The sequence below is a fragment of the Dermochelys coriacea genome, chromosome 7 (assembly GCF_009764565.3).
Source record: "Dermochelys coriacea isolate rDerCor1 chromosome 7, rDerCor1.pri.v4, whole genome shotgun sequence".
Taxonomy (NCBI): Eukaryota; Metazoa; Chordata; order Testudines; family Dermochelyidae; genus Dermochelys; species Dermochelys coriacea.
The window spans coordinates 97,715,323-97,739,873 of NC_050074.1; the positions used below are offsets into that span (position 1 = coordinate 97,715,323).

Here is a 24,551-nt window from a genome sequence, read left to right on the forward strand (position 1 = left end):
AAAATCTGTTAAGGACCTACCATGTTAGATGTTAAAAACTTTCTCAAAAATGTATTGAATTTTTTCCAGATTTAAACTTCACAGAATTCTGTTGTTATTGGCTATATTAGTCAAAGTTACCAAAAAAAAATGGAAAGCATAAAAATACACTTTTTCAGAAATTTTGTTTCTATCAGGCAATATTTTCAGTTTTGTGATCATTATGCACACTAATCTTTTTATTTTCACAGAATCTCCCTGATATGTTCAGATATAAAATTGAGTCAGGCATTCTCATATCATGAGAAAGCAGTTGGAGAAGCATACATTAACGAAGTGGAACAGGTCAAGTATGTGTTCTTATTGTTCTTACTTTGTGTAGCTTTTTTGTTTTCATAGAATCATAGAACCGGTAGGGACCTCAAGAAGTCATCTAGTCATCTGGTAACATGGAAACTATGCAGCGCATTATAAAGTTAGAATGATAATAATTTTATTTTTAAAACACCATCTTCTCGCACCACTTTTAATATACTTGTGACACAGCACAACATTGTCTATGAAGCATTTCACACAAATTTACAGAATTACTGTCATAAATCTGTGTAGTATAATAACACTTCAGATTAAAGATATTTTAAACAATATTTTTAATTTCCTTCCCTCCCCTCTGCCACTACAATTTAGGTATAGACAAGAGATTGCATTAAAAAATGGGGAAAATGTGCAACCTAAGGAGGAGGAAAGAAATGGATTATCTGAATGTACCAAATCACATAATAATGGATATAAGAACTCACTTTCTGCAAAGGAAAAGGTTATTTAATTCAATTCCACACGTGCTATATTGAACAAAGTTTCTATTTTCACTGTGTTTTTTTCTAGACAGATTATGATACACTATTGATTTCAATCAGTTACAGTTTTCTACTGTAGGAACCATATTTCTTGAACCTTAGATGTTCTTTACAAATGTATGCTACTTGGGTTCCTCTGACCTAGGTTACCAGCATGTGAGTTGAAGCTGCTCATCATCAAGAACTGAGGCAGAGCAAGAAGAACGGAAGCTGTATTTAAAGCCACTCACTGCTGCTCTTTCCAGTATCTGGCAGTGATATTGTTTCTCTAAGGCTAGCCCAGCTCAACAGCAAAGATTGAGGAACAGGAAAAGGAGCTCCCATCTCTAATATCACTCTTCACTTCTTTCTTTTCCCTCCACTGACATCACTGGATACTGTTTTCACTTTTATAATTTCTAGGTTATAAAATAGTCAGATGAATATGAGGTATAATATTAAGTAGGATTTTCAATATTAATTTGGATTAATTTTCTGAAAGACTGTAATAATTTAAAGTTTTATTATTTTTCAGATTTTGGAGTTAGATGCAGTAACTGGAAAAGGGCTGAGTGGACTTTCTTTCCCATACCTGTGGATTGACAAAGCTGAAGTACTAATTCAGCTGGGTTTATATCAACCAGCAAGGCTACTCCTTTCAGAGGCACACAGTGCAACACAGGTCAATCAGAAATAATTCAAGCCTGTAAAAACAAAATGTTTAGCATGATTAAAATGTCACTTATGTTAATGGTAGTCAAAATGCAAAAACACTGTCCAAAGGCTGGAAAATTACCTCTCAGAGTTTAAATTTATAAACCTTGTAAAACTGAGAGTATGTATCATATACTTAAAGCTACAAAATCCTTAAAAAAACACTAAAGTTATTTTAAAAAAGACTACATCCATTAGAAATCTAGGTCTTGTATTTAAAAGAACTTAAAAGAAACCCCAAACATTTGAAAGTATGGAGATTCAGAGTTATGACACCCAAACAACTATAACTCTTATCCTCTAGAGGCTGTCCTCACTGCTGAGGGGGCATAGGATGGACCATGCAATGCACCCTGTGAAGTAGTGGTGGCAGCTGTGTATGCTCCTCTAGGACTACTGGAAGCAGTGTATCAATCTAGGATCTGTTTATTTAGCTATTGCATAGGAGTTCAATATTTGCTCTTGAGAGATGTGACCTGCCCCTACTCATCTCAGTGTGTGTGTAATAACTCTGAAAACTGATTATGGCAATATAAAGTCAATATTGCTAATTGTTTCACTGCTGGTCTTTTTTTTAAATAAAAGAAAGAAACATCCAGTTATGCAGGAATAGTGTGTGCACAAGGGTGGGGGTGTGACTTATAATTTTGGGCAGAGCTTAAGTACAGTGCTACCATGCACTCACCACTCTGACCCCTGCCAATTCAATATGTAAAGGATCTGCATGAAAGATATCTTCAAGTCCTGTCTTGTTACATCCTGCTGCTCTCCAGTGCGCAGTGTGGCTTTCTCCTCATGAAGATCATGTTAATCTGTCATAGTTGTTTCTGCCCTTCATCGTCATTTCAAATAAGTCTTTATATTTTTAGACAAATATAAATATCAACTAATACTTTTAATTATATTTTAAACAAATATTTTTTCTTTTACATATAGCACGAGTTTAGTTTTGGGCAGTGAACAAAGTCCAGTGAAATGAAAAAATATTTTGTTATACCATAAAAGATACTGGGCCAGATTCACAACTGGTATAAATTGGGGGGCTTTATTGAAGTCAGTGGAGAAATGCTGATTGAGACCAACTGAGGATATGACCCATTGAAACTCTTCTCTGTGATCACATTTCTTCTGCCTCAGATTCTGACAACACAGCGTATAATATCTAATAAAAGGGAAAAAGAAGATTTATTTTGCCTATGGTGTAGAAGAATCCACTTGGGGAGATAAAGGAAAATAGGCAATAGTTTGGAAATAGAAAATATGCTTAAAATGAGCTGGCAAATTTTTGTAGCCTGAAAAAGCATTAGGAAGTAGCATGAATACTAAAGAGCAAATTCTTCTGCCGGATACATGCACAAAACTCTCACTGATTTTGTGCTTCAGTGCCTATCCCAGTATTTGTCTTTAAATGTTACTAGGACAAGGTAGAATCTCTGCTTTTAAATATATCTGAAATATCTTTTTTCCCCCTAGGAAATGAATGATGTACATGCAGTGTCAAGATGCTTGTACCTTCTTGCTGTAGTGGCTAACCTGGAAAAGAACCATGGGCAAGCTAAGGCACTTCTTGAGAAGGCACAACAGATAGGAGGAAATGAACAGTTTTGGTACAATAGCACTCTGAGTCTCATACAGGCAGTTCTAGAGGAAGATAAGGAAGGAAAAGAGAGAGTGGTAAGAAAATAAAATGGATATTGTTCCATTTCCTACACAGGAAACTGTTCCAGAATAGTTCTTCTTGATTAACTCCATGTGTGGATGCTCTTATTCTGGAATAAGAGTGCTGTATTCTCAAGAATGTCCACACATGGAGCTAATCAGGAATAGTTAATCAGCTTTAAATTCACACCCTATCTAATTCTGGATTTACTGTCATGTGTAGACAAGCCTTCACTTTGTGAGTAGTCTTATTTAACCCAGTGTGGCTAGTGGTAGAGTAATGTGCTACTCAGAGAGCATAAGGGCATCAGAATCTGTCCCTAGGTGAATATTTATAGATTAATTAAATCAGTAGTTAATTAAATTTAGTCCTGTCTATACTGTTACCTTTTAAAATTCTGAGCAAATTGTACAAGATAAATTCGATAATCTTGGAGAATATTAGGAAAAAATAACAAAGATTTTCTTCTCAATTGTGTGTTCTAAAATAATGGTTAACTTATATAGAAATATAAAAAGATAGTTACATAAATTATAATGTTATCTGCAGGCATGCAAAATTTTGCAAAAAACTGTAAAGGTGTTTAGATCTACGTTAGAGGAAAGACCTAACAGAAAGTCTGACCTGGGTTTTATAATTGCATCCCTTGAAGCCAGGTAACTTTTTATATAATTATATATATATATATATATATATATGCATTATGTCTGTAGTATTTGTTTTTGGGGGAATATGATACTAGCTATATATGTTACGTTTAGTAAAGAAGCTTCTTTATTTTAGATGTACATTTTAAAATTATAAAGTCGTTTGCCTTTGCTATGGACATTCTGTTATCAGAGTTTTATACAATTTACTATTCCCTGAGTATATCCGTCATATTTTTTTTTGTCCAGCTACTACTTTGTAACTATATAGTGTTTTTCCTCCAAGAACCTAAAAACACCTTAAAAACATTGTCTCAGTACATAATGTTATATTTTTTATACAGCTTGGTTAATATTTCTAGTAGAATCAGGAATCACAAGTCCTAACACCCAATGTCTTGATCTAATCAGTAGGCCTTGCTTCTTTCCTTCTGCCAGTTTTGTCTTTTAAATTATTATATATGAGTCACAGGTCGGGGTTTTTTTTATAGACATCAGTGTGCTGTTTAACAAGCATGTGCCACAAAGTGTTATGTTAGCCACAAGCCATCAAGTAATGATGTGCACAAGATTCACATTCTGGAATTTTTTCTCTGGGGAAAGTTGTCTGTCTGAGAGAACATATTTTGAATAAAGGCAAATTTCAAAACTCGTCCCCATTGGAATGAAAGACTGAGTTCTTAGCTTAATGATGCCGTTTTCCTCATTGGGAAGCAAATAACAGCTTACATTGTGGGTTTGACTACTGTCCCTTCTCAAATTCTCCATGGCAGTGCTGTCTATTCTAGCTGAGGATCCAGCCCAGAACATTTGTGTAAGAAATAACCTATTTTATGACTTTTAGATAGGAATATGGATGTCATTTATCATTCAACCCAACTTTACTTTGATATTTTCTATGCATGCTTAAGTGTGTTTTCTTTAGTTAACTTCTTCTGATGGCATTAATTTTTAATGCCTAATTCTCCTTTCCTAATTTTATATATCGCACGTAGCCCAGCTGGAAGCATGCTTCCCAGTGCTGGTAGATATATATGCATTAGCTCTGTTTAAGCTAGTAGATTAAAATAGCAAGGCAGCTGCAGCAATCCAGGCAGTGGCTCAGGTTAACAGCCCAAGAACAAGCCTGCATACCCCTCAGGTAGCTAAACATTCAGTTTTACTGTTATTTTGACTGTGCGAGTTTGTGCAGAGCTAGCATATCCGTCTATGAGAGCTGAAATGCACCCTCCGAGCTGCTGCATAGACATACCCTTGTGAACCTTATGTTTTTATATAGTTTGCCCTACCTGCCTGAGGCTGATGTGTTTGAACCAACAAAAGTAATAGTCTAAGATCAGAAATGTAGTTTATTATGACTACTTTTGGAGTGTGCTACCGAGCACTATAATCTAATCTAAGTTAGAGGGATCCAGGAAGAAGCCCTTTGCCCTGTGAATTTAAACCCTGAAACAGAGCATACATCTACATTTGAGCTGGGAGGTGTGATTCCCTGCTCACATAGATGTACCCACGCTCATTCTGCTAGAGCAAGCATGCTAAAAATAGCAGTGTAGCCGGGATAACCTGAGCAGCAGCTCAGGCTAAGCACCCAAATAGAAACCCACTTGGACCTCCTGGGAATTTACACTGGATACTAGTTTGAGCTGATGCCCATGCTACTAGCCAGGTTACACTGGTATTTTTAGTGCACTAGCTCAAGCAGAGTAAGCGCAGGTATGTCTACCCAAGCTGGGATTCACATCTCCCAACTCAAATGTAGACATACCGTAAGGGTTAATTTGGTGATAATGAAACCCATATTTATTTTACCCTCTGTTATATATTTTAAATCATGTTCCTTGAAAGGTGTTATTTGAGATGTTAAAGTATGAATTTGGGTGGGTAGGAAGAGGAGGGATGTCCATAATATTCAGATCAATACAAAAAATTTCCAAAGTCCAGTAGCTTTTGGATTATATGGGCAAGATATAATGGACCTATTAACTGGGTCCTTTTCTTACTTGAATTTTTTTTAGATAAGAAGAATACACAAATCTATCAGCAAAGCCGTCCTTTGGGTGGGGTGAATCTGGGCAACCGCTCCGCACCCAGCACTTTGAGGGGTCCCACAGGCCAGTGCAATTGGCCAGCGTGGTCGGTCCCAGAAGAGACAAATCCATAACTTCCACCCTGGATCCTGCACCCAGCTAAGGACAGCCCTGTCTATCAGACTAAGGGCTGTCTCTTTTCATTTTACCGTTCATATAGACTCATAGATATTAAAGTCAGAAGGGACCATTATGGTCATCTAGTCTGACCTCCTGCACAATGCAAGCCACAGAATCTCATCCACCCATCCTGCAATAAACCTCTCACCTATGTCTGAGCTATTGAAGTCCTCAAATCATGGTTTAAAGACATCAAGGTGCAGAGAATCCTCCAGCAAGTGATCCGAGCTCCATGCTGCAGAGGAAGGCAAAAAAACCCCAGGGCCTCTTCCAATCTGCCCTGGAGGAAAATTCCTTCTCGACCCCAAATATGGCAATCAGCTGACCCTGAGCATGTGGGCAAGATTCACCAGCCAGATACCCCGGAAAGAATTCTCTGTAGTAACTCAGATCCTACCCCATCTAACATCCCATCACAGGCCATTGGGCCTATTTACCATGAATAGTTAAAGATCAATTAATTGCCAAAATCATGTTATCCCATCATACTCTCTCCTCCATAAACTTATCGAGTTTAATCTTGAAGCCAGATAGGTCTTTTGCCCCCACTGCTTCCCTTGGAGGGCTATTCCAGAACTTCACTCCTCTGATGGTTAGAAACCTTCGTCTAATTGCAAATCTAAACTTCCCGATAGCCTGTTTATATCCATTGTTCTTGTGTCCACATTGGTACTGAGCTTAAATAATCCCTCTCCCTCTCCAGTATTTATCCCTCTGATATATTTATAGAGAGCAATCATATTTTTCCTCAACCTTCTTTTGGTTAGGTTAAACAAGCCAAGCTCCTTGAGTCTCCTTTCATAAGACAGGTTTTCCATTCCTCGGATCATCCGAGTAGCCTTTCTCTGTACCTGTTCCAGTTTGAATTCATCCTTCTTAAAAATGGGAGACCAGAACTGCACACGGTATTACAGGTGAAGTATCACCAGTGCCTTGTATAACGGTACTAACACCTCTTTATCTCTGCAGGAAATAACCTCGCCTGATGCATCCCAAAACCGCATTAGCTTTTTTCACGGCCATATCACATTGGCGGCTCATAGTCATCCTGTGATCAACAAATACTCTAAGGTCCTTCTCCTCCTCCGTTATTTCCAATTGATGAGTCCCCGGCTTATAACTAAAATTCTTGTTATTAATCCCTAAATGCATGACCTTACACTTCTCACTATTAAATTTCATCCTATTACTATTACTCCAGTTTACAAGGTCATCCAGATCCTCCTGTATGATATCCCGGTCCTTCTCTAAATTGGCAATACCTCCCAGCTTTGTATCATCTGCAAACTTTATTAGCACACTCCCACTTTTTGTGCCAAGGTCAGTAATAAAAAGATTAAATAAGATTGGTCCGAAAACCGATCCCTGAGGAACTCCACTGGTAATCTCTTCCAGTCTGACAGTTCACCTTTCAGTATGACCCACTGTAGTCTCCCCTTTAACCAATTCCTTATCCACCTTTCAATTTTCATATTGATCCCCATCTTTTCCAATTTAACTAATAATTCCCCATGTGGCACCATATCAAACGCCTTACTGAAATTGAGGTAAATTAGATCCACCGCATTTCCTTTGTCTAAAAAATCTGTTACTTTTCTCAAAGAAGGAGATCAGGTTGGTTTGAAACGATCTACCTTTTGTAAAACCATGTTGTATTTTGTCCCATTTACCATTGACCTCAATGTCCTTAACTACTTTCTCCTTCAAAATTTTTTCCAAAACCTTGCATACTACAGCTGTCAAACTAACAGGCCTGTAGTTACCCGGATCACTTTTTTTTTCCTTTCTTAAAAATAGGAACTGTTAGCAATTTTCCAGTCATACGGTACAACCCCTGAGTTTACAGATTCATTAAAAATTCTTGCTAATGGGCTTGCAAATTCATGTGCCAATTCCTTTAATATTCTTGGATGAAGATTATCTGGGCCCCCCGATTTAGTCCCATTAAGTTGTTTCAGTTTCGCTTCTACCTCAGATATCGTAATATCTACCTCCTCATATCTACCTACCATATCCTCATTCCCATTTGTCATGCTATCATTATCGCTAAGATCCTCATTAGCCTTATTAAAGACTGAGGCAAAGTATTTGTTTAGATATTGGGCCATGCCTAGATTATCCTTAACCTCCACTCCATCCTCAGTGTTTAGTGGTCCCACTTCTTTCTTTGTTTTCTTATTTATATGGCTATAGAACCTTTCACTGTTGGTTTTAATTCCCTTTGCAAGGTACAACTCTACTTAACTTTTAGCCTTTCTCACTTTATCCCTACATGTTCTGACCTCAATAAGGTAGCTTTCCTTGCTGATCCTTCCCATCTTCCACTCCTGAATGCTTTCTGCTTTTTTCTTAATCACCTCTCTGAGATGCCTGCTCATCCAGCTTGGTCTACAACTCCTGCCTATGAATTTTCTCCCCTTTCTTTGGGATGCAGGCTTCCAATAGCTTCTACAGCTTTGACTTGAAGTAATCCCAGGCCTCCTCTGCCTTTAGTTCCATAAATTCTTCAGTCCAATCCACTTCCCTAACTAATTTCCTTAATTTTTGAAAGTCAGCCCTTTTGAAATCAAAAACCCTAGTCGCAGATTTATTTTTGTTTATCCTTCAGTTCAGTTTGAACTGAATTAGCTCATGATCATTTGAACTAAAGTTGTCCCCTACAACATTTCTTTTATGAGGTCCTTGCTACTCAGCAAAACCAAATCTAAAATGGCATCCCCTTGAGTCGGTTCAGCAACTACTTGATGAAGAAATCCATCAACTGTTGCATCTAGGAAAATCTGAGCCCTATTATTATTACTAGCACTTGTCCTCCAGTCTATATCTGGGAAGTTAAAGAAAGAAAAATAATACAGCAGTTTTTGAACACAAATATGAGGTTTGAGCATAAGCTTTCATGAGCTACAGCTCACTTCATCGGATGCATTCAGTGGAAAATACAGTGGGGAGATGATTTATATACACAGAGAACATGAAACAATGGGTGTTATCATACACACTGTAAGGAGAGTGATCACTTAAGATGAGCTATTACCAGCGGGGCGGGGGGAAGGAAGAAAACCTTTTGTAGTGATAATCAAGGTGGGCCATTTCCACCAGTTGACAAGAATGTCTGAGGAACAGTGGAGGGCGAGGGGGGGGGAAATAACATGGGGAAATTAGTTTACTTTGTGTAATGACCCATCCACTCCCAGTCTCTATTCAAGCCTAAGTTAATTGTATCCAGTTTGCAAATTAATTCCAATTCAGCAGTTTCTCGTTGGAGTCTGTTTTTGAAGTTTTTTTGTTGAAGAATTGCCACTCTTAGGTCTGTAATCGAGTGACCAGAGAGATTGAAATGTTCTCCGACTGGTTTTTGAATGTTATAATTCTTGACGTCTGATTTGTGTCCATTTATTCTTTTACGTAGAGACTGTCCAGTTTGACCAATGTACGTGGCAGAGGGGCAATGCTGGCACATGATGGCATATATCACATTGGTAGATGCGCAGCAACCACACAATAGAACTACTAACCCAGGAACCTATCCTTGCAACAAAGCCCGTTGCCAACTGTGTTCACATATCTATTCAGGGGACACCATCATAGGGCCTAATCACATCAGCCACACTATCAGAGGCTCGTGCACCTGCAGTCGGAGAACACTTCAATCTCTCTAGTCACTCTACTACAGACCTAAGAGTGGCTATTCTTCAACAAAAAAACTTCAAAAACAGACTCCAATGAGAGACTGCTGAAATTGGGATTAATTTGCAAACTGGATACAATTAATTTAGGCTTGAATAGAGACTGGGAGTGGATGGGTCATTACACAAAGTAAAACTATTTCCCCATGTTATTTCCCTCTTCCTCCCCCCCCCACTGTTCCTCAGACATTCTTGTCAACTGCTGGAAATGGCCCACTTTGATTATCACTACAAAAGGTTTTCTTCCTTCCCTCTCCCCCTCCTGCTGGTAATAGCTCATCTTAAGTGATCACTCTCCTTACAGTGTGTATGATAACACCCATTGTTTCATGTTCTCTGTGTATATAAATCATCTCCCCACTGTATTTTCCACTGAATGCATCCGATGAAGTGAGCTGTAGCTCACGAAAGCTTATGCTCAAATAAATTTGTTAGTCTCTAAGGTGCCACAAGTACTCGTTTTTCTTTTTGTGAATACAGACTAACACGGCTACTACTCTGAAATCTGTCAAATATGAGGTTGATACTTGAACTGTTTCTCAGAATTCTTAATCCCATGCTATCATATATTCTATTATTCTCCAAAGGAGAACACTTATTCAAATAAAATATGCCCAAAATTTCATGAAGGTTAATGCTGAATCCTCTCAGTTATCAAGTATGCTACAGGAACCATATGACGAATTAATTCGAATTGAAGAGGACTTCCTTCGTTATGGATATAAAGATCATAGTGCTGAGATTCTGCTGGAACGTGCAAATATTCACAGGTAAACTTACACATTTGCTGGAAATGTTTATTACACCTTCGTTAAAATACTCATCAGGTGCTGATTTAGAGTAAGATTTCAGCTGTCTCGGAAAAAGTGCATGAGAGTTAATAATATCACCTACTTCTATATCCTGATTTTTGGATTCACATTGTCATTCTTGATGTAATATATCAACAAATATTCTGTAAAATCAAGGATTTACTGTTCCTGTGCATGTAACAGCTGTTCTCACAAGATTTATGATGATCTTCACCACCTTTGAGGTCAGAATAAAGCACTAAGGATTCTTTCTATTTTAAGACCATTTGATTGCTGAACCAGCACCCTTGGCATAAGTTAAAGTAGCCACAGGATTCCTTTCATTGCTGTCTCTTGAACAATTCCCTATGGTCTGCTATTATGGCTAGAGATTGCCAGAGCACAGTGTGCTCCAACTTCCAGCTTTCCCCAGGATACCCCTATTCAGAGACTGGGAGAATGGGAAGAATAAAGCCAGCTATGCTAGCCTTATGCCACAGGGGCATACCTTCTGGCAGAAGACTCTCCAGCTATCCATTTAGGGCAGCTTTAAGTCCTCTTTATGTTGCAGAAGGGACTTAACCTGTTCCAAGAATAAGGCCTTTAAAAAATTAATGCTTAAATATTTACTTTTTGTATTTGAGTCTTAAACAATATACACAAATAATGCAAGTTAGTTGTTCATTGAGCATTTTGAATATTTATAACATTATAGAAGTAATAATCTTTTATACTACTGCTCTTGTAAAACTCTGTTTTGCTCTTTTACAGAACAATTGCAATACATACAGAAGATGAAGAAGAAAAACATAGTTGTTATCTAGATGCATACAAGTTAGCTCAGAGAGCAGTATATGAAGAAGAAGAAGTGTTTAACAATATCTGGAGCTTGCTTCCACTTCACGAGGTATATGGGATACTTTTACTGTATGTGAAATCTGTTCAATTAGGATTATTATTAATTGTATTACAGAAATTCCTGCAATCCCCATCTGAGATGGTGCCCCATTGTGGCAGGCAGGGTACAAAGTGAGAGACAGTCTCTGCCCAAAGGAGTTTAGATTCTAAATAGTCAAGACAAAAAAGATGGAAGGGAAAATGGAGACACAGAGAGATTAGATGATTTGTCTAAAGCAGGGGCAGACAAACCTTTTGATCTGAGGGCTGCATCGGGTTTTGGAAATTGTATGGAGGGCCTCCACCCCCTATCTCCCCTCCGCTTCTCGCCCCCTGAAGCGCCTCCCCCGGGACTTCTGTGCCATCCAGCCCCCCCGTTCCCTGTCCCCTGACTGCCCCCCACCGCCCCATCCAACTCCTCTCCCCCCTCTCATTCCTGACTCCCCCCACCCCAGGACCCCTGCCCCATCCAACCACCCCTTCTCCCTGACTGCCTCCTGGAACCCATGCTCCTGACTGTCCCCGCTGCTCCATCCAACCCCTCCTCCTTCCTGACTGCCCGCCAGGACCCCTGCTCCCATTCACCCCCCCCGTTCTCCGCCCTCTGATGCCCCGAACACTATACACCCCCCCCCCGAACTCCCCAGCCCTCTAGCCAACCCCCCACCCTCCCTGCCCCCTTACCACACTGCCTGGAGCACCGGTGGCTGGCGGCGCTACCGCTGCGCTCGCCCCCTGGACCCAGCCACACCATTGCTCAGCACAGAGCACCGGGTTAGTCCGGGCTCTGCAGCTGCGCTGCCCCAGGAGCTCGCAGCCCCACCACCCAGAGCATTGTGCGGGAAAGGGACCGGGCAGGAGGGTCCCATGGGCTGGATGTGGCCAACGGGCTGTAGTTTGGCCACCTCTGGTGTAAAGTCACCCACTGGCAGAGCTGGGAATCAAATCTAGGTCTCCATAGTCACAGTCAGTGCCCTGTCCACTAAGCACTACTGCCAATCCTGTTTCCTGGAAATCCTGTTAAAATATTTTTACATCAATAGCATTCTTTGTAAAATTTGACCGGAAATTAGACACTAGTATTGCAAATATATTCTTTCTTTTGAAGTAAGCTAATTTCCCACTTATTTTTTTTCAGCATTTAATTCCAATATTTATCCAGATACTAAAGAAATCAATCAAAAACAGAACTACATGAATTTGACATTATTCTCACAAACATTCACTATAAATCCATCATAAATTTGAAACCCTGCTTAATAAACTACAGCAAACTTGAGGAAGAAAAAGCTAATTAGGAATGCCAACTAATAGACATTCTAAAAGATAAATGATAGTTTCACGAAACCTTTCAAAAGAAAAAATATGACATTTACAATGAAAAATCATCGTAACTCAGATTAAAAAAAACTATAAGGAATTTATATTGACAGTTTTTGATCAGGCTGTAAACTAGTTCACCAGAGTTCAATAAATGATTTGTCAGATAATGAAAATAAAAAAAGTGGAAATGAATTTTTTTAAAAATGAGCACGGGATAAATTTTTCACAAAATTTAAAAGACTTTATTTTATTTTATGCTTCGTATAAGGCAGAAAAGAAAAAAAATCCCATGTGAAATTGAATTTCCCATTTATCCCAATTATTCTAAATATTATGGGCTAGATTCTCCAACCCACTCTGCTTCCTTTGTGCCACTTAAGTAGCACAGTATGGCCAGCCCCTGCTCACAACTACCAGCTAGAAATGCATGCTATCGGGCATGGATCAAGGATAGCTAGTTCCTACACCTTCCTCCCTGCAGCCCCCAGTTCATGCCAGGGATCCCAGCTAGCAGATCTTTGGGGACTACTTATAGCTGCCAAAAGTTAGAGTAGTCTCCAGGCTGTTGTAACCCGCACTGGGCAGGGGCAAAAAAAGAAGGTGCCCAAACTTCCCCAGTTCCCTCCACTATAGATTATCTACCCTCCCCCAACACACCACTTCTAATCTGTGAGGTGAAAAATGTGTTTAGGTATTCAAAGGAGTATTATTATATTTGCCTAACCCTGTGTTCTGCCTGATTTTGTTTGAGACTCAGAAGCCTTTTACCAGCACAGAGCACATGAAACCAAGTTTTCCTGTTAAATACCATAACTTCAGTTTGTCATTTCTTCATTTTCATTATGAAACGAGAAGCCAAATTCCATCCTTAGTTTACTTCTGTGCAACCCTAATGAAGGGTCCACACAGAAAGTTAGTGTGTGGCACTCTAGTGTAAAATAGATTGACACCCCTTTGTGCCATGCACTAACAGTTTGTTTAGACAGCAGTTAGTGTTGCACATGTGTAATTGCGAGCAGAATTGGCCCTTAGTACGGAGTAAATATTTAGGTCCTAATCCTGCAAAATGGATCTATACGAGGGTAAGAATCCTCCCCCATCTTTCCCCCCAGAAGTCTGACATACTGAGATAAGTTGACTTTTGCTAGTACTTCAAAAATATGCTATCTGTACCATTTTTAGAAGAATAGCTGCTTTCATTTGTCCAAGTTGTTTTTAGCCCATAGACACATTCCTGCTGTTAAATGATAAATTATGATGGACACCACAGTTAGCTAAAAGAAAAGGAGTACTTGTGGCACCTTAGAGACTAACAAATTTATTTGAGCACAAGCTTTTGTGAACTAAAGCTTACTTCATCGGATGCATGCAGTGGAAAATACAGTGGCGAGATTTTATATACACAGAGAACATGAAACAATGGGTGTTACCGTACACACTGTAACGAGAGTGATTAGGTAAGGTGAGCTATTACCAACAGGAGAGAAAAAAAAACCTTTTGTAGTGATAATCAAGGTGGGCCATTTCCAGCAGATGAAGTGAGCTGTAGCTCACAAAAGCTTATGCTCAAATAAATTTGTTAGTCTCTAATGTGCCACAAGAACTCCTTTTCTTTTTGTGGTTACAGACTAACACGGCTGCTACTCTGACACCACAGTTAGCTGTTACTTGGCTAAAGCACTTTCCTGGCTAAAACAGTACCAAGAAGAATTGTGCTTCCCTGCTGTGGGGGCTTACTCTGCTAGAATTGTCTAGATCAGCTAGAAGTGAAATGTCAAGGAAGGGAAGTAAGCATTGTGTTGGGTATTTGGAAATATATCCCTTTTCTTTTTGAACTAGCATACAGTAACTTATTAGGTGAGAAATATACTCTTCTGTATGGTTTGTCATGATACAAAAATAATATCTAGATCTGTCAGAAATATATAGGATAAGGGAAGACCATTATATAGTTACCTAACTAGTCAAAATGGGTCACTCCCTAATATTATGAATACACTGTGGGATAAACCCTAAAATAAGACACAGATAAGAACTAAAGACCATTATAAACTTCACCACTTTCTACTCCAAGTGCAAGGTCCATTTCTTTGATCTTACTTTGTCTAACAAATACAAAGTTGCTGAAAGGTGCTCAGATACTATAGCGATAAGTACAGTAACTCCACACTTAAAGTCGTCCCGGTTAACGTTGTTTTGTTGTTACATTGCTGATCAATTAGTGAACATGTTCGTTTAAAGTTGTGCAATGCTCCCTTATAACTTGGTTTGGCAGCCACCTGCTTCGTCCACCGCTTGCAGAAAGAGCAGCCTATTGGAGCTAACTGGTGGCCGCTTGGAACCAGCGTGGGCCGGCAGCCTCCTATCAGCTCCCCGTTCCCTGTGTGGCAGCCGCCCAGCAGATTATCAATTGCCATGTGCTGTGCCTGCCCTCTGCCTTGGAGCTGCTCCCCGGAGCCTCCTGCTTGCTATGCGGGAAGGAAGAAGGAGGCTAATGTCAGGGTGTCCCCCTCTCCCCTGTTCCTGCACCCCACTTACCCCATTTCCATAGAGCGGGGGGGGGGACACGACAGGGCTCAGGACAGAGGAAGCTTTCTGGCAGCAGCTTCTGTCTCAACTTGCTGATCTACTTAAAAAGGCAGTGGGGTCAGCGTACTTAAAGTGGCAATGCGCATCTCTCTCTCTCTCACACACACACACACACACTCTCTCTCTCTCTCTCTCTCTGTGTCTCTGTCTGCCATGCTCTCTCCCCTCCCTCCATTCGTGCTGCCTTGTAGAGTGTGAGGCTACATTAACAACAATGGGTTAACCCCTGAGGATTCAGCTGATTGCTAGTGCATCATTTAGCAGTAAGGCATCCCCTGGGAAATCTCCCACCCTCTGACTTCACCACCTCAACCAAGCTTCACAATCATCATTGCTATGTACTAAATTGTTTGTTTAAAACTTATACTCTGTGTGTGTGTGTGTGTGTATGTATATATATATAATATATAGTCTTTTGTCTGGTGAAAAAAATTTCCCTGGAACCTAACCCACCCTATTTACATTAAATCCTACTGGGATATTGGATTCGCTTAACATCATTTAGCTTAAAGTCACATTTTTCAGGAATATAACTACAACGTTAAGCAAGGAGTTATTGTATGGGGCAAAAATCTAGAAGAGAGCAGGACACATTAAAAAAAATCAAAGATCTAATTGACCTACTTGTCCAGTTCTCCTATAGGTTTCTCCATGATTTTTCCTTTGTGACTTCTTACATGTGGAAAAAATTTTGTGAGCTGGTCTGAAATGTCACTATCCTCTGACCTCGCCTGAAGACCCACTTCTGCTGTGATGTAAATGATTTTGGCAAGGATATGAAGAATTTTAGGATAGTCTGTATATTTTTGTGTATAAAAATAAAGTAGGTTGTATTATCTAGATGAGGGCAGTTGCTCCCTGTCCACTTTACTTGTCCATTGTACCCTTATTTCTTTCCCTGCTTTATTATTTTCATAGAAATATCACAGTGTGCTATAGTGTAGTGATCTCATTATTATTTATTTAAAATGTGTGCCTCAAATAATTAAAGGAGTTCTGAAATTCTAACTTTAATCCAATAAGTTAACAAAAATATTTACACTGTATATTTAAAGATAGGTCAGGCGCGGTGGCGTGTGCCTATAACCCCAGCTGCTTGGGAGGCTGAGGCTGGCGGATTGCTCAGGGGTTGTGGGCTGTGGCGCGCTATGCTGATCGGATGTCCGGAGCCACTGACAGCCTGGCCAGCAGGTGGCTGAAGGACTGGCTAGAACAATGCGACTGATGTGTTGTGATCAATGTTCTCTCTGTGAGGGCTGATGGACCAATCGATTAAGGTGATTTAAAGATGGACTTCCACTCAATTTCCTTATATTTCAGATTAGAAATATTAGTATGCCATTAATGAGACGGCTTGCTAATCTGAAGCTAAGTTTTGTGGAAATTAATTTGGATATTCTTCATCTTCTTAATGCGGAAAAAAAGCGGAAAGAGCTGAGAGAGGGATCACTTAATCAAGTTGTTGAAGAATTTGTCAGGTTAACACCTGATAGTGCTTCTGTGGAACAGGTAATTACATATGATCCTTCCTGTGATTTAGCTATAAATGTTATGTTTAAAAAAAAATCCTTGTGTTAGGTTAGAGGGATCGCCTTAGCCAGCAATTAATAACTGATTAATAACTGCTAAACAGGAGAAAGGGCTGGCAAACCTTTCATTTGAATACGGGGGCACAGAACATTCAAGTATGGGTTTTCACTAGCTTGTTAAGACCTTGCCCATTCTCTGTGCCAAAAAGGCTCTTGTCTCTACAAGGCAAAGGCTTGAGGATTATTGTCAGAAGCAAAAGTTGAGTGAAATTGAGCTGTCTTCGCTGAACTACATTATCCCCATTAAATCACACTCTTTTCACAACCCATACACATACTATGACTGCAGCATTGTACTTCATCCTGAAGGCCCTTCATTTTCAGTTTTTTATTGAGAAATTCCCAGGTTTTTTAAAAAACAACTTGGTTTTTTTACAGATTTTTTTCACCTGAATTTTGGACCACTCAACAACATGAAAATACTGATTATTTTAAGAAAATCCAATATATTTCATTAGGTTTGGTAATAATAAATTAGTCTTAATGCAAATGTAGGGCTGTCTGTTAAAGTAAGGCAATATAATGGAAGATACACACACATGCATATGCATATGTATATGTTCTATTAATATACTTCATGAAATAAACCATGGTATTTAACTACGTTTACTTTCAGGGCTGTTACTTTTTTCTATTTATTGCTTTTTTTCTGTCCTCCCATTCCCCAATATTAACCCCAAAATTTATCCTGAAAACCATGAAGTTAACTTTGTGCACCAATTTTCACTCATTTTTCAATATTTGTAATAAACCTGAATAGAATGGGCTTTGCTCATCTTCCACCTAATAGTCCCAATCAACACTCCTGCTGTAACTGTCTGCTATGAATCCTCATAAATATTGCATCACTGGCCACCCAGTACCTTCAGGTATAGTGCTTACTATAGTGAGTTTAGAGGATCAACCCCTAGATTAACCCCTGCTCTTTTGGCTAGGTTATCTGAATGGTGTAAGTGGGCATAGCTCCATTTAAGTAGATGGATCTACAATGGTTCACCATAGTTGAGAATCTGGCCCTCTGACACTGTCTACTCTTACTAGTCCATTAGTGAGTGTATGAAGTTAACCTTGCACACTCCAGCAAGATATGTAGTTATTTTAGAAAAAAAAATCAATGGTTCTCTACAAAACAAGAGCAGGCTTGTTCTAAGAAACTAATACCTGGAAGCTGAAGCTAGACAAATTCATACCAGAAATAAGGTGCAAATTTTTAACAGTGAGGGTAATTCATCATTGAAACAACTTATCAAGAGATGTGGTGGATTCTCTGTCACTTGAAATCTTTAAATCAGTATTGTATGTCTTTTTAAAAGACAGGCTATAACTCGTCCAGAAGGTATAGGCTTGATGTATGAATCACTTGGTGCAATTCTATACCTTGCATTATGCAGGTGAGCAGAGATGATCAAAATTGTCCCATTTGGCCTTGACAATTAACAGAGCCCTTGACATGCTTTGGTAAAGCAAATAGTGGAAATTAGTTTCCAATATTGATAATTTTGGAAATTCTCAAATTTATAAATTTTAGTATATTGAATTTCAGCATTCAAAATAAAATAGATTTATTTTCTGTTTTCATTTTCTGTTATTGCTTCAGGGTTCAAAAAAGTTCCAGCTCTATTCCTCCCTATCTTTATTTTTTCAGAGAAAAGAAGGTTACATGAAGTTGAAGAATTAATTATTAGGTTTCACATGTAACCCCAAAACCCAATATTTCAAGCTAAAGGACAGTATACATCTATGAATCGTTCATTCATTCATGATGTCTTAGAGAACATTTATTTTATATATGAAAATGTGACTTGATTTAACATATTTTTGATTTTACCAGGGATGGATAGACATCGGACGGACTGTGGGTCACGTTGCGCTGGCTCAGTTAGCAAGTCTACAGAGTCTTTATATAGGATGTCCTGATATCAAAGCCAAGTACCTGTATCTCACTGGGAAAACTCTGCGTTTACTTGCGGTTAATGTGGACCCCTTAAATTCAGATATTTACTGGAATGAAACTGTTATGGTATGAATTTGGTTCTAAATTAAGCTTATTAGATATATATTGATAAGTGCTTACTAGAATGTTGCTCTTTATGTACTGTTAATGCTTTTTTAATTGAAGGATAGATTGTGCAAATTAATCAGAACCCATAGTAAAAGGAGCCTTGCCTTCCCCAGAGCTCCCAGGTGCACACCTTTGCCTGTATTCTGCCGCTCCATGTGGCTGGCCACCTCTGCTGTAGCCCTGCTTCCTCACTCCCTTTGAGATGTGTTCCTGGGGGCTTGTCTAAACAAATGGTTAATGCAGGGCAAGCTGAGGGGTAAATCTGCAACACAGTAGCATGCCACACAGTAACTGTCCACGTGAACCCTGCTACTGCACACTAAAAGTTCTCTAGTGCAGTTTGATCTAATCCACTTTTAAATGGGAGTAGGTCATTGCACACTAAGGAACTTTTAGCCAGGTCCACATGAACAGTTATTGAACAGCACATTAGTGCACTGTAGATTTACATCCCAGCTTGCAATGCACTGTTTGTGTAGACAAATCCTGGGAGGGACTTAGCAGTCCATGCACGCCCAGAGCACAGGGTGTAAAAATTGTGTATGTCTTTTGCATAGGCTGTGCAGTGAGAGGGAGACTTCTGTGCATGTCTGTATGGGCCAGGCAGAATCTGATTCTGAATGAAAATATATAAAATGCAGTGAATGTTATTTGATAAGCTCGAGTTTACGTCTTTTTACAGTATTTTGACCACTGGGTGAAAAGAGTTGAACCTCTTCAAATCCTGAATAAAAATGTTCATGAGAGCTGAATTGAGCAGAACATTTACCAGAATGTAAAATAGTGATGTCAGGGCCTGGAGGAGAAGGTTTTCTTTAACTCTTTCACCACTGCTTCCCCACTACATTACTGTGTAGCACAGTGTTGCCTACTATTGTGATTTTTATAATGTGTCTCATGATATTTGGTGCTTTCCTTAAAGCCCTAGGTCCTGGAGTCAAGGGAATATGTGAGAATCTGTTTTCATTTAAAAATATAAAAGTAAGGTTCTAGCTCTCATGGTTGTAGAGAGAAACTTGAAAATATATACCCTAATTCTCAAAACCCAGAAGGCAGATATAACCCCCCACCCCAATTGTTCTTTTGTTGTTTTTTTTAAAATCTCATGATATTTAAGACAGTCTCGTGTTTTCTGGAAACCTGCCTCAGGATTTTTGAATGCTTGAGGATAGAACTACTGTTGGCATTCCACCAAAACCAGTGAAGTCACTTCCTCCCCACCATCCCCTAGTGTACTCTCATTCCCGCTTGTGGGAGGAGGGTGAGAAGATTCAGAGATGGGCTAGATTCTAGGGTTTAAGCAAGGAGACAACCCTGGACTATTAGTTTTTTCGTAAAAAGAAAAGGAGTACTTGTGGCGCCTTAGAGTCTAACAAATTTATTTGAGCATAAGCTTTCGTGAGCTACAGCTCACGAAAGCTTATGCTCAAATAAATTTGTTAGACTCTAAGGCGCCACAAGTACTCCTTTTCTTTTTGCAAATACAGACTAACATGGCTGCTACTCTGAAACCTAGGTTTTTAGTATGAGACCTGAGTAAGTACCTCATGCTCTGGTGGGCAGTTTATGGCCCACCATTAAAGTTAATAAAGTTGTGGTCTTCTGCTTAAAAATCCATCCCCATGTCTGTGTTTCATTCTCCTACGAGTCCTGATTAATGTTAGGTACTAAGCAGATTCATCACTATCACATCCTAACCAGAGTTTAGTGCCTCATAAACTTGCTAATTCACTTGATATTATAAAGGTATTATTGTGGTGAGATACACCCTCTCTCCATTTTTAAGACTGAAACTAGCTTCCTCTTTATCCAGCTGAATTTCACTCCTCCTAACTTTAAGCACAATAACTAATCCACTTAATTTTAGTGGGATAAATATATTAATGAATCCTCTCTGTTACTGGTGGGTAGGAAGAAACTCCATTGAACACCATGAAGCCTCCCACAACCAAAGCAGAATGCAATGAACGTGAAATGACAAGTAGCAGTTCTCCAATTAGTAAAAACCAACACGATGAGCAAAGGAAGAAAGCAAATGAATTAAAGGTATTTTACATAGATTTATTTTTATGCCGGGGCTGATTAGCCTCATGGGTGAGGTGTTTTTAGCAAATGGAATCTGAGGCTGAAGAATGAGTGTTGTAGAAGAATTCACTCTTACAGAGAATTAACATTTTAATTCTGAAGCTTTTAATTAAATATCCAAAGTAAAGAAGCAAACAGAAGATGGGGTTGGCAAGCTGCCAAAGGCATATTGTTCCAAATGCAAGTTACAAAACTTGTTGGATTCTTCTTTCTCGTCATGCCCCTTCTCTCCCTTCACATTTTTCTCTTCTTTCACTCTTACCTCTTTTCCCCATCTCCCTGGTTGCTACAGGTTAGCTAACCTCTTCTTCCCTAACTAGCTGTCATTTGGTTTAATTTGTATTCAGAACTGAGTTGGGACAGAGTATCTGGGATTTGCTCAATGTACAGTAAATAAACAAGGCAAACGTAAATGTGCCTGTTCTTCTTGTAAGAACTTTGAATTATATGAGAGGAAACCCGCTTGAGGAGAAGAGGGAATTGAGACTAAAGAGTTTTTAACTTGACTGAGTGTGTACGATCCCATATTCTTTACTTTTGGCATATTTTTGGTACATTCTTGTTCTTGAACATTTTGAAGTTTTCTGCTTCAGGTGACTGGATCAAGAAGCTGGGCTGGTGTCTTTATTTCTGGCAAACAGCTGGAAAATTACACAAGCCAGTCAGAGTAGGAAGTTACTCTCATTCATAAGTGATTAGTGAGAAACAACTATAGTGATTATACATATGCCAAAAGTGTTGATTGGCTAATAATGACTGGCATTTTGATATAATACTAGGTAGCACATAATTGTGGATGTTTTATTGTAGACAAAATTTCTCTTTTAAAAGAAAAATATAAACTAGCTGTTTAAGATTTGATGTTTTTAAAAAGAATAGTTTCATCGGTATAGCTCTCTACTAACTGATCATTCAGTCTAGTCTCTTGATTGCACACTATTAATGCTCACTGATGTTAATAGATATTAAATGTATTCCTTACAAGGAGACTAAACCTGTACAATTTTTCATCAAACTTTAAAAAAATACAATTATACAAGAACAAGACCAGATATTTCTGCCAAGATTGTAGTGATCAAAAATGCATCAATAATGTATTTATGTAATTTAACAAATATTTTAATGTAGAACATTTTTATTTTTATTATTTAGAGAAAACGGATTTTGGCCCAAAGATACCTCTCTCAGTCCAGTGAAGTTTTGCTTCAGTGCATGAATGTTGCATTCAGTAACAACATAATTGATATTCTTGCTGCTGCTAGTCTTGACATCATTGAATGCATTGGACGATTTGATCCAGTTTCAAGTAGCCAGTTTTTGGCCCTTCATCAGGTAACACAACTGTGCTTAAGTACCTCTACAATATAAAAAAAGAGCTTTGAGTACCATAAGTAAATTTGTCTATTTGGATAGCATGACAACTGACCACTAACCCACTATGTAAGAACTAGGTAGTGCTATTATTATTAATAATAATTAAATATAAAATACGTTTGCTGATTTTAGTGGTTTTTGTCAGTGTATTATTGACATCTGACCATTGTAAAACCTTGAAAATTTTCATAGTATGGACTTCAGGTTTTCACTGGTAGATGCCATTATTGTATCATTTTACTATGTATAAAATATAATAAAATTAAATGAAAGAAAACTATACTGCAGTAAAAAGTGCAATTTTTCCCTCTAAAGTGAGTGTAAAAATGGCTGGGTTTCTAGGATTGTGAAAATGATGCCCTGGGTTTCTGCATTCATTGTTTTAAAGCAGATTGGAAAATTTTACCTGTACATTTGGTTTGTCAGATTGATATCAACATCAGTATGTCTAATCCTTGGCACTGCTGACCATTTTCCAGCAACTAATTTTCAGGCTTCCTGAAGGTGGTTTAAGCTGTCTTCTTCTAGTTACTTTGTGTTTATAGTTACTAGATACTGAATTGCTGAAATAAATTTCCGCACATCTTTGGAAGTACTCTTCTGACACAATCCCAGTGAGCCTGATGTGGAGGCCCAGGCTCCCATAAACTCATTAGATCTCTCCCCAGCTCAGTGCAGGGAGGAGCATTCCAGCAATCAGGACTGATGGAGAGATCAATTTCAGAAAGGAAATTAATAGCTAAGAAATCTACCAGTCCTCATAATTTATCACCAAAGCTTTTACACTGTTTTGTAACTGTAAATAATGGTAATATGTTTGCCATTTCATTTCACCTTTATCTGACTAGCTTTTTCAATAACTATTTGTATGAAACATTTGGGAAAATAAACGAATATTAAAATATTACAGAGCTGTTCATCATCTATGATGATGAAGGATATCCTGCTAGCAGCCACTTCTAATACTAGCAGCTCTCAGCTGGCAGCACTATTGCATCTTCAGCATCACTTAAAACAAAAAGGGGACATAACCAGTAATCTTCTCAAAAATGTGGAGCAGAGGCTAACTGCTACCTCAAAGGTAACTTTTTGAACAGTACTATATATGAGTGGAATGAAGTTACTCTGGAGCAAAATAATGGCCCCTCCCTTTAATTCCTTTGGCCCTGGTCCTATAAACACTTATGTACATGCTTAATTTTAAGCACGTGAAAAGTTCCTTTCACTTAAACTAAAGTTAATCATATATATTTAACTTTTTACAAGATTAGAGCTGTGGTCTGTTCCTTTGTTTGGTAGGCAAAATGTTTGCTCTGGAAGATCTTATTCTTTCTCCCAAATTATACATTATTATGTATAATATTTGTACATTTGTATTATAGTCTATACAGTTCCTTTTACAGAGGAGTATAAATGGTCCAGGTGTATATTCCGATGGAAATGCTTGCATAGTTTTTAGAAAGTATAAATGTTGAGTTGAAATATTTTGCTATTCCTTCTACTGATGATATAAATCGGTTTCAGCATTTGGTAGTTTTTTAGCTTAATATGCAGTATAGTAGGCAAATAACTCATGTTAATGTTAGCCATGAATTATTGCTTTAACTTCATTTATTGTGCACTACACTATTCTTTTCTAAGTATGCCTTCTGGAAATAACAGTGTCTTGTTTTTTGGAACTATTATAGATCAGTCTCTTGATGAATGCACTGTAAGTGTTGTTCATAAAAAGATAGGAAAAGTAATGTCCGTTTTAAATTATTGTACAGGCATGGGGAAATCTCTGTGTTCTTATACAACATTTTAACATCGTAAATGAATTGCCACCAAACTTCCATATACTCATTCTCCAGCATTCAAACGACAGGTATAAAACTTTATCATTTTGTTTTCAATTAGCCACCCAAGCATAAGTCCACCCAACCCCTTGGGTACATAGTCAGCTAGCCCAAATTACTGCCCATGGCCACACTGCTATTTTTAGCATGCTAGCTCAAGAAGAGCTAGTGCATCTGTGTACCCACTCTGGGATGCATCCTTCCAGCTGTTGTATAGACATACCCTGAGAAAGTGTCGGGGCGGGGGCATGGGGAAAGGGGGCAGACAAGA

The 24,551-nt window shown here is 38.6% G+C and overlaps 1 protein-coding gene across 4 annotated transcripts in view; it reads left to right on the plus strand.

The window, feature by feature from the left end:
* The window catches only part of CFAP46 (cilia and flagella associated protein 46), a 160,970-nt gene that overhangs the window by 111,327 nt on the left and 25,092 nt on the right, over window positions 1–24,551 (plus strand). For all 4 annotated transcript variants that reach the window (XM_043519351.1, XM_043519352.1, XM_043519353.1 and 1 more), the window contains 13 exons: window positions 231–329; window positions 667–796; window positions 1,351–1,497; window positions 3,003–3,203; window positions 3,739–3,845; window positions 10,320–10,502; window positions 11,295–11,430; window positions 16,653–16,841; window positions 18,753–18,941; window positions 20,895–21,029; window positions 22,221–22,400; window positions 23,353–23,523; window positions 24,212–24,309. In XM_043519351.1, coding sequence (XP_043375286.1) covers window positions 231–329; window positions 667–796; window positions 1,351–1,497; window positions 3,003–3,203; window positions 3,739–3,845; window positions 10,320–10,502; window positions 11,295–11,430; window positions 16,653–16,841; window positions 18,753–18,941; window positions 20,895–21,029; window positions 22,221–22,400; window positions 23,353–23,523; window positions 24,212–24,309 — 1,965 coding nt within the window. The remainder of the gene's footprint in view (window positions 1–230; window positions 330–666; window positions 797–1,350; window positions 1,498–3,002; window positions 3,204–3,738; window positions 3,846–10,319; window positions 10,503–11,294; window positions 11,431–16,652; window positions 16,842–18,752; window positions 18,942–20,894; window positions 21,030–22,220; window positions 22,401–23,352; window positions 23,524–24,211; window positions 24,310–24,551) is intronic.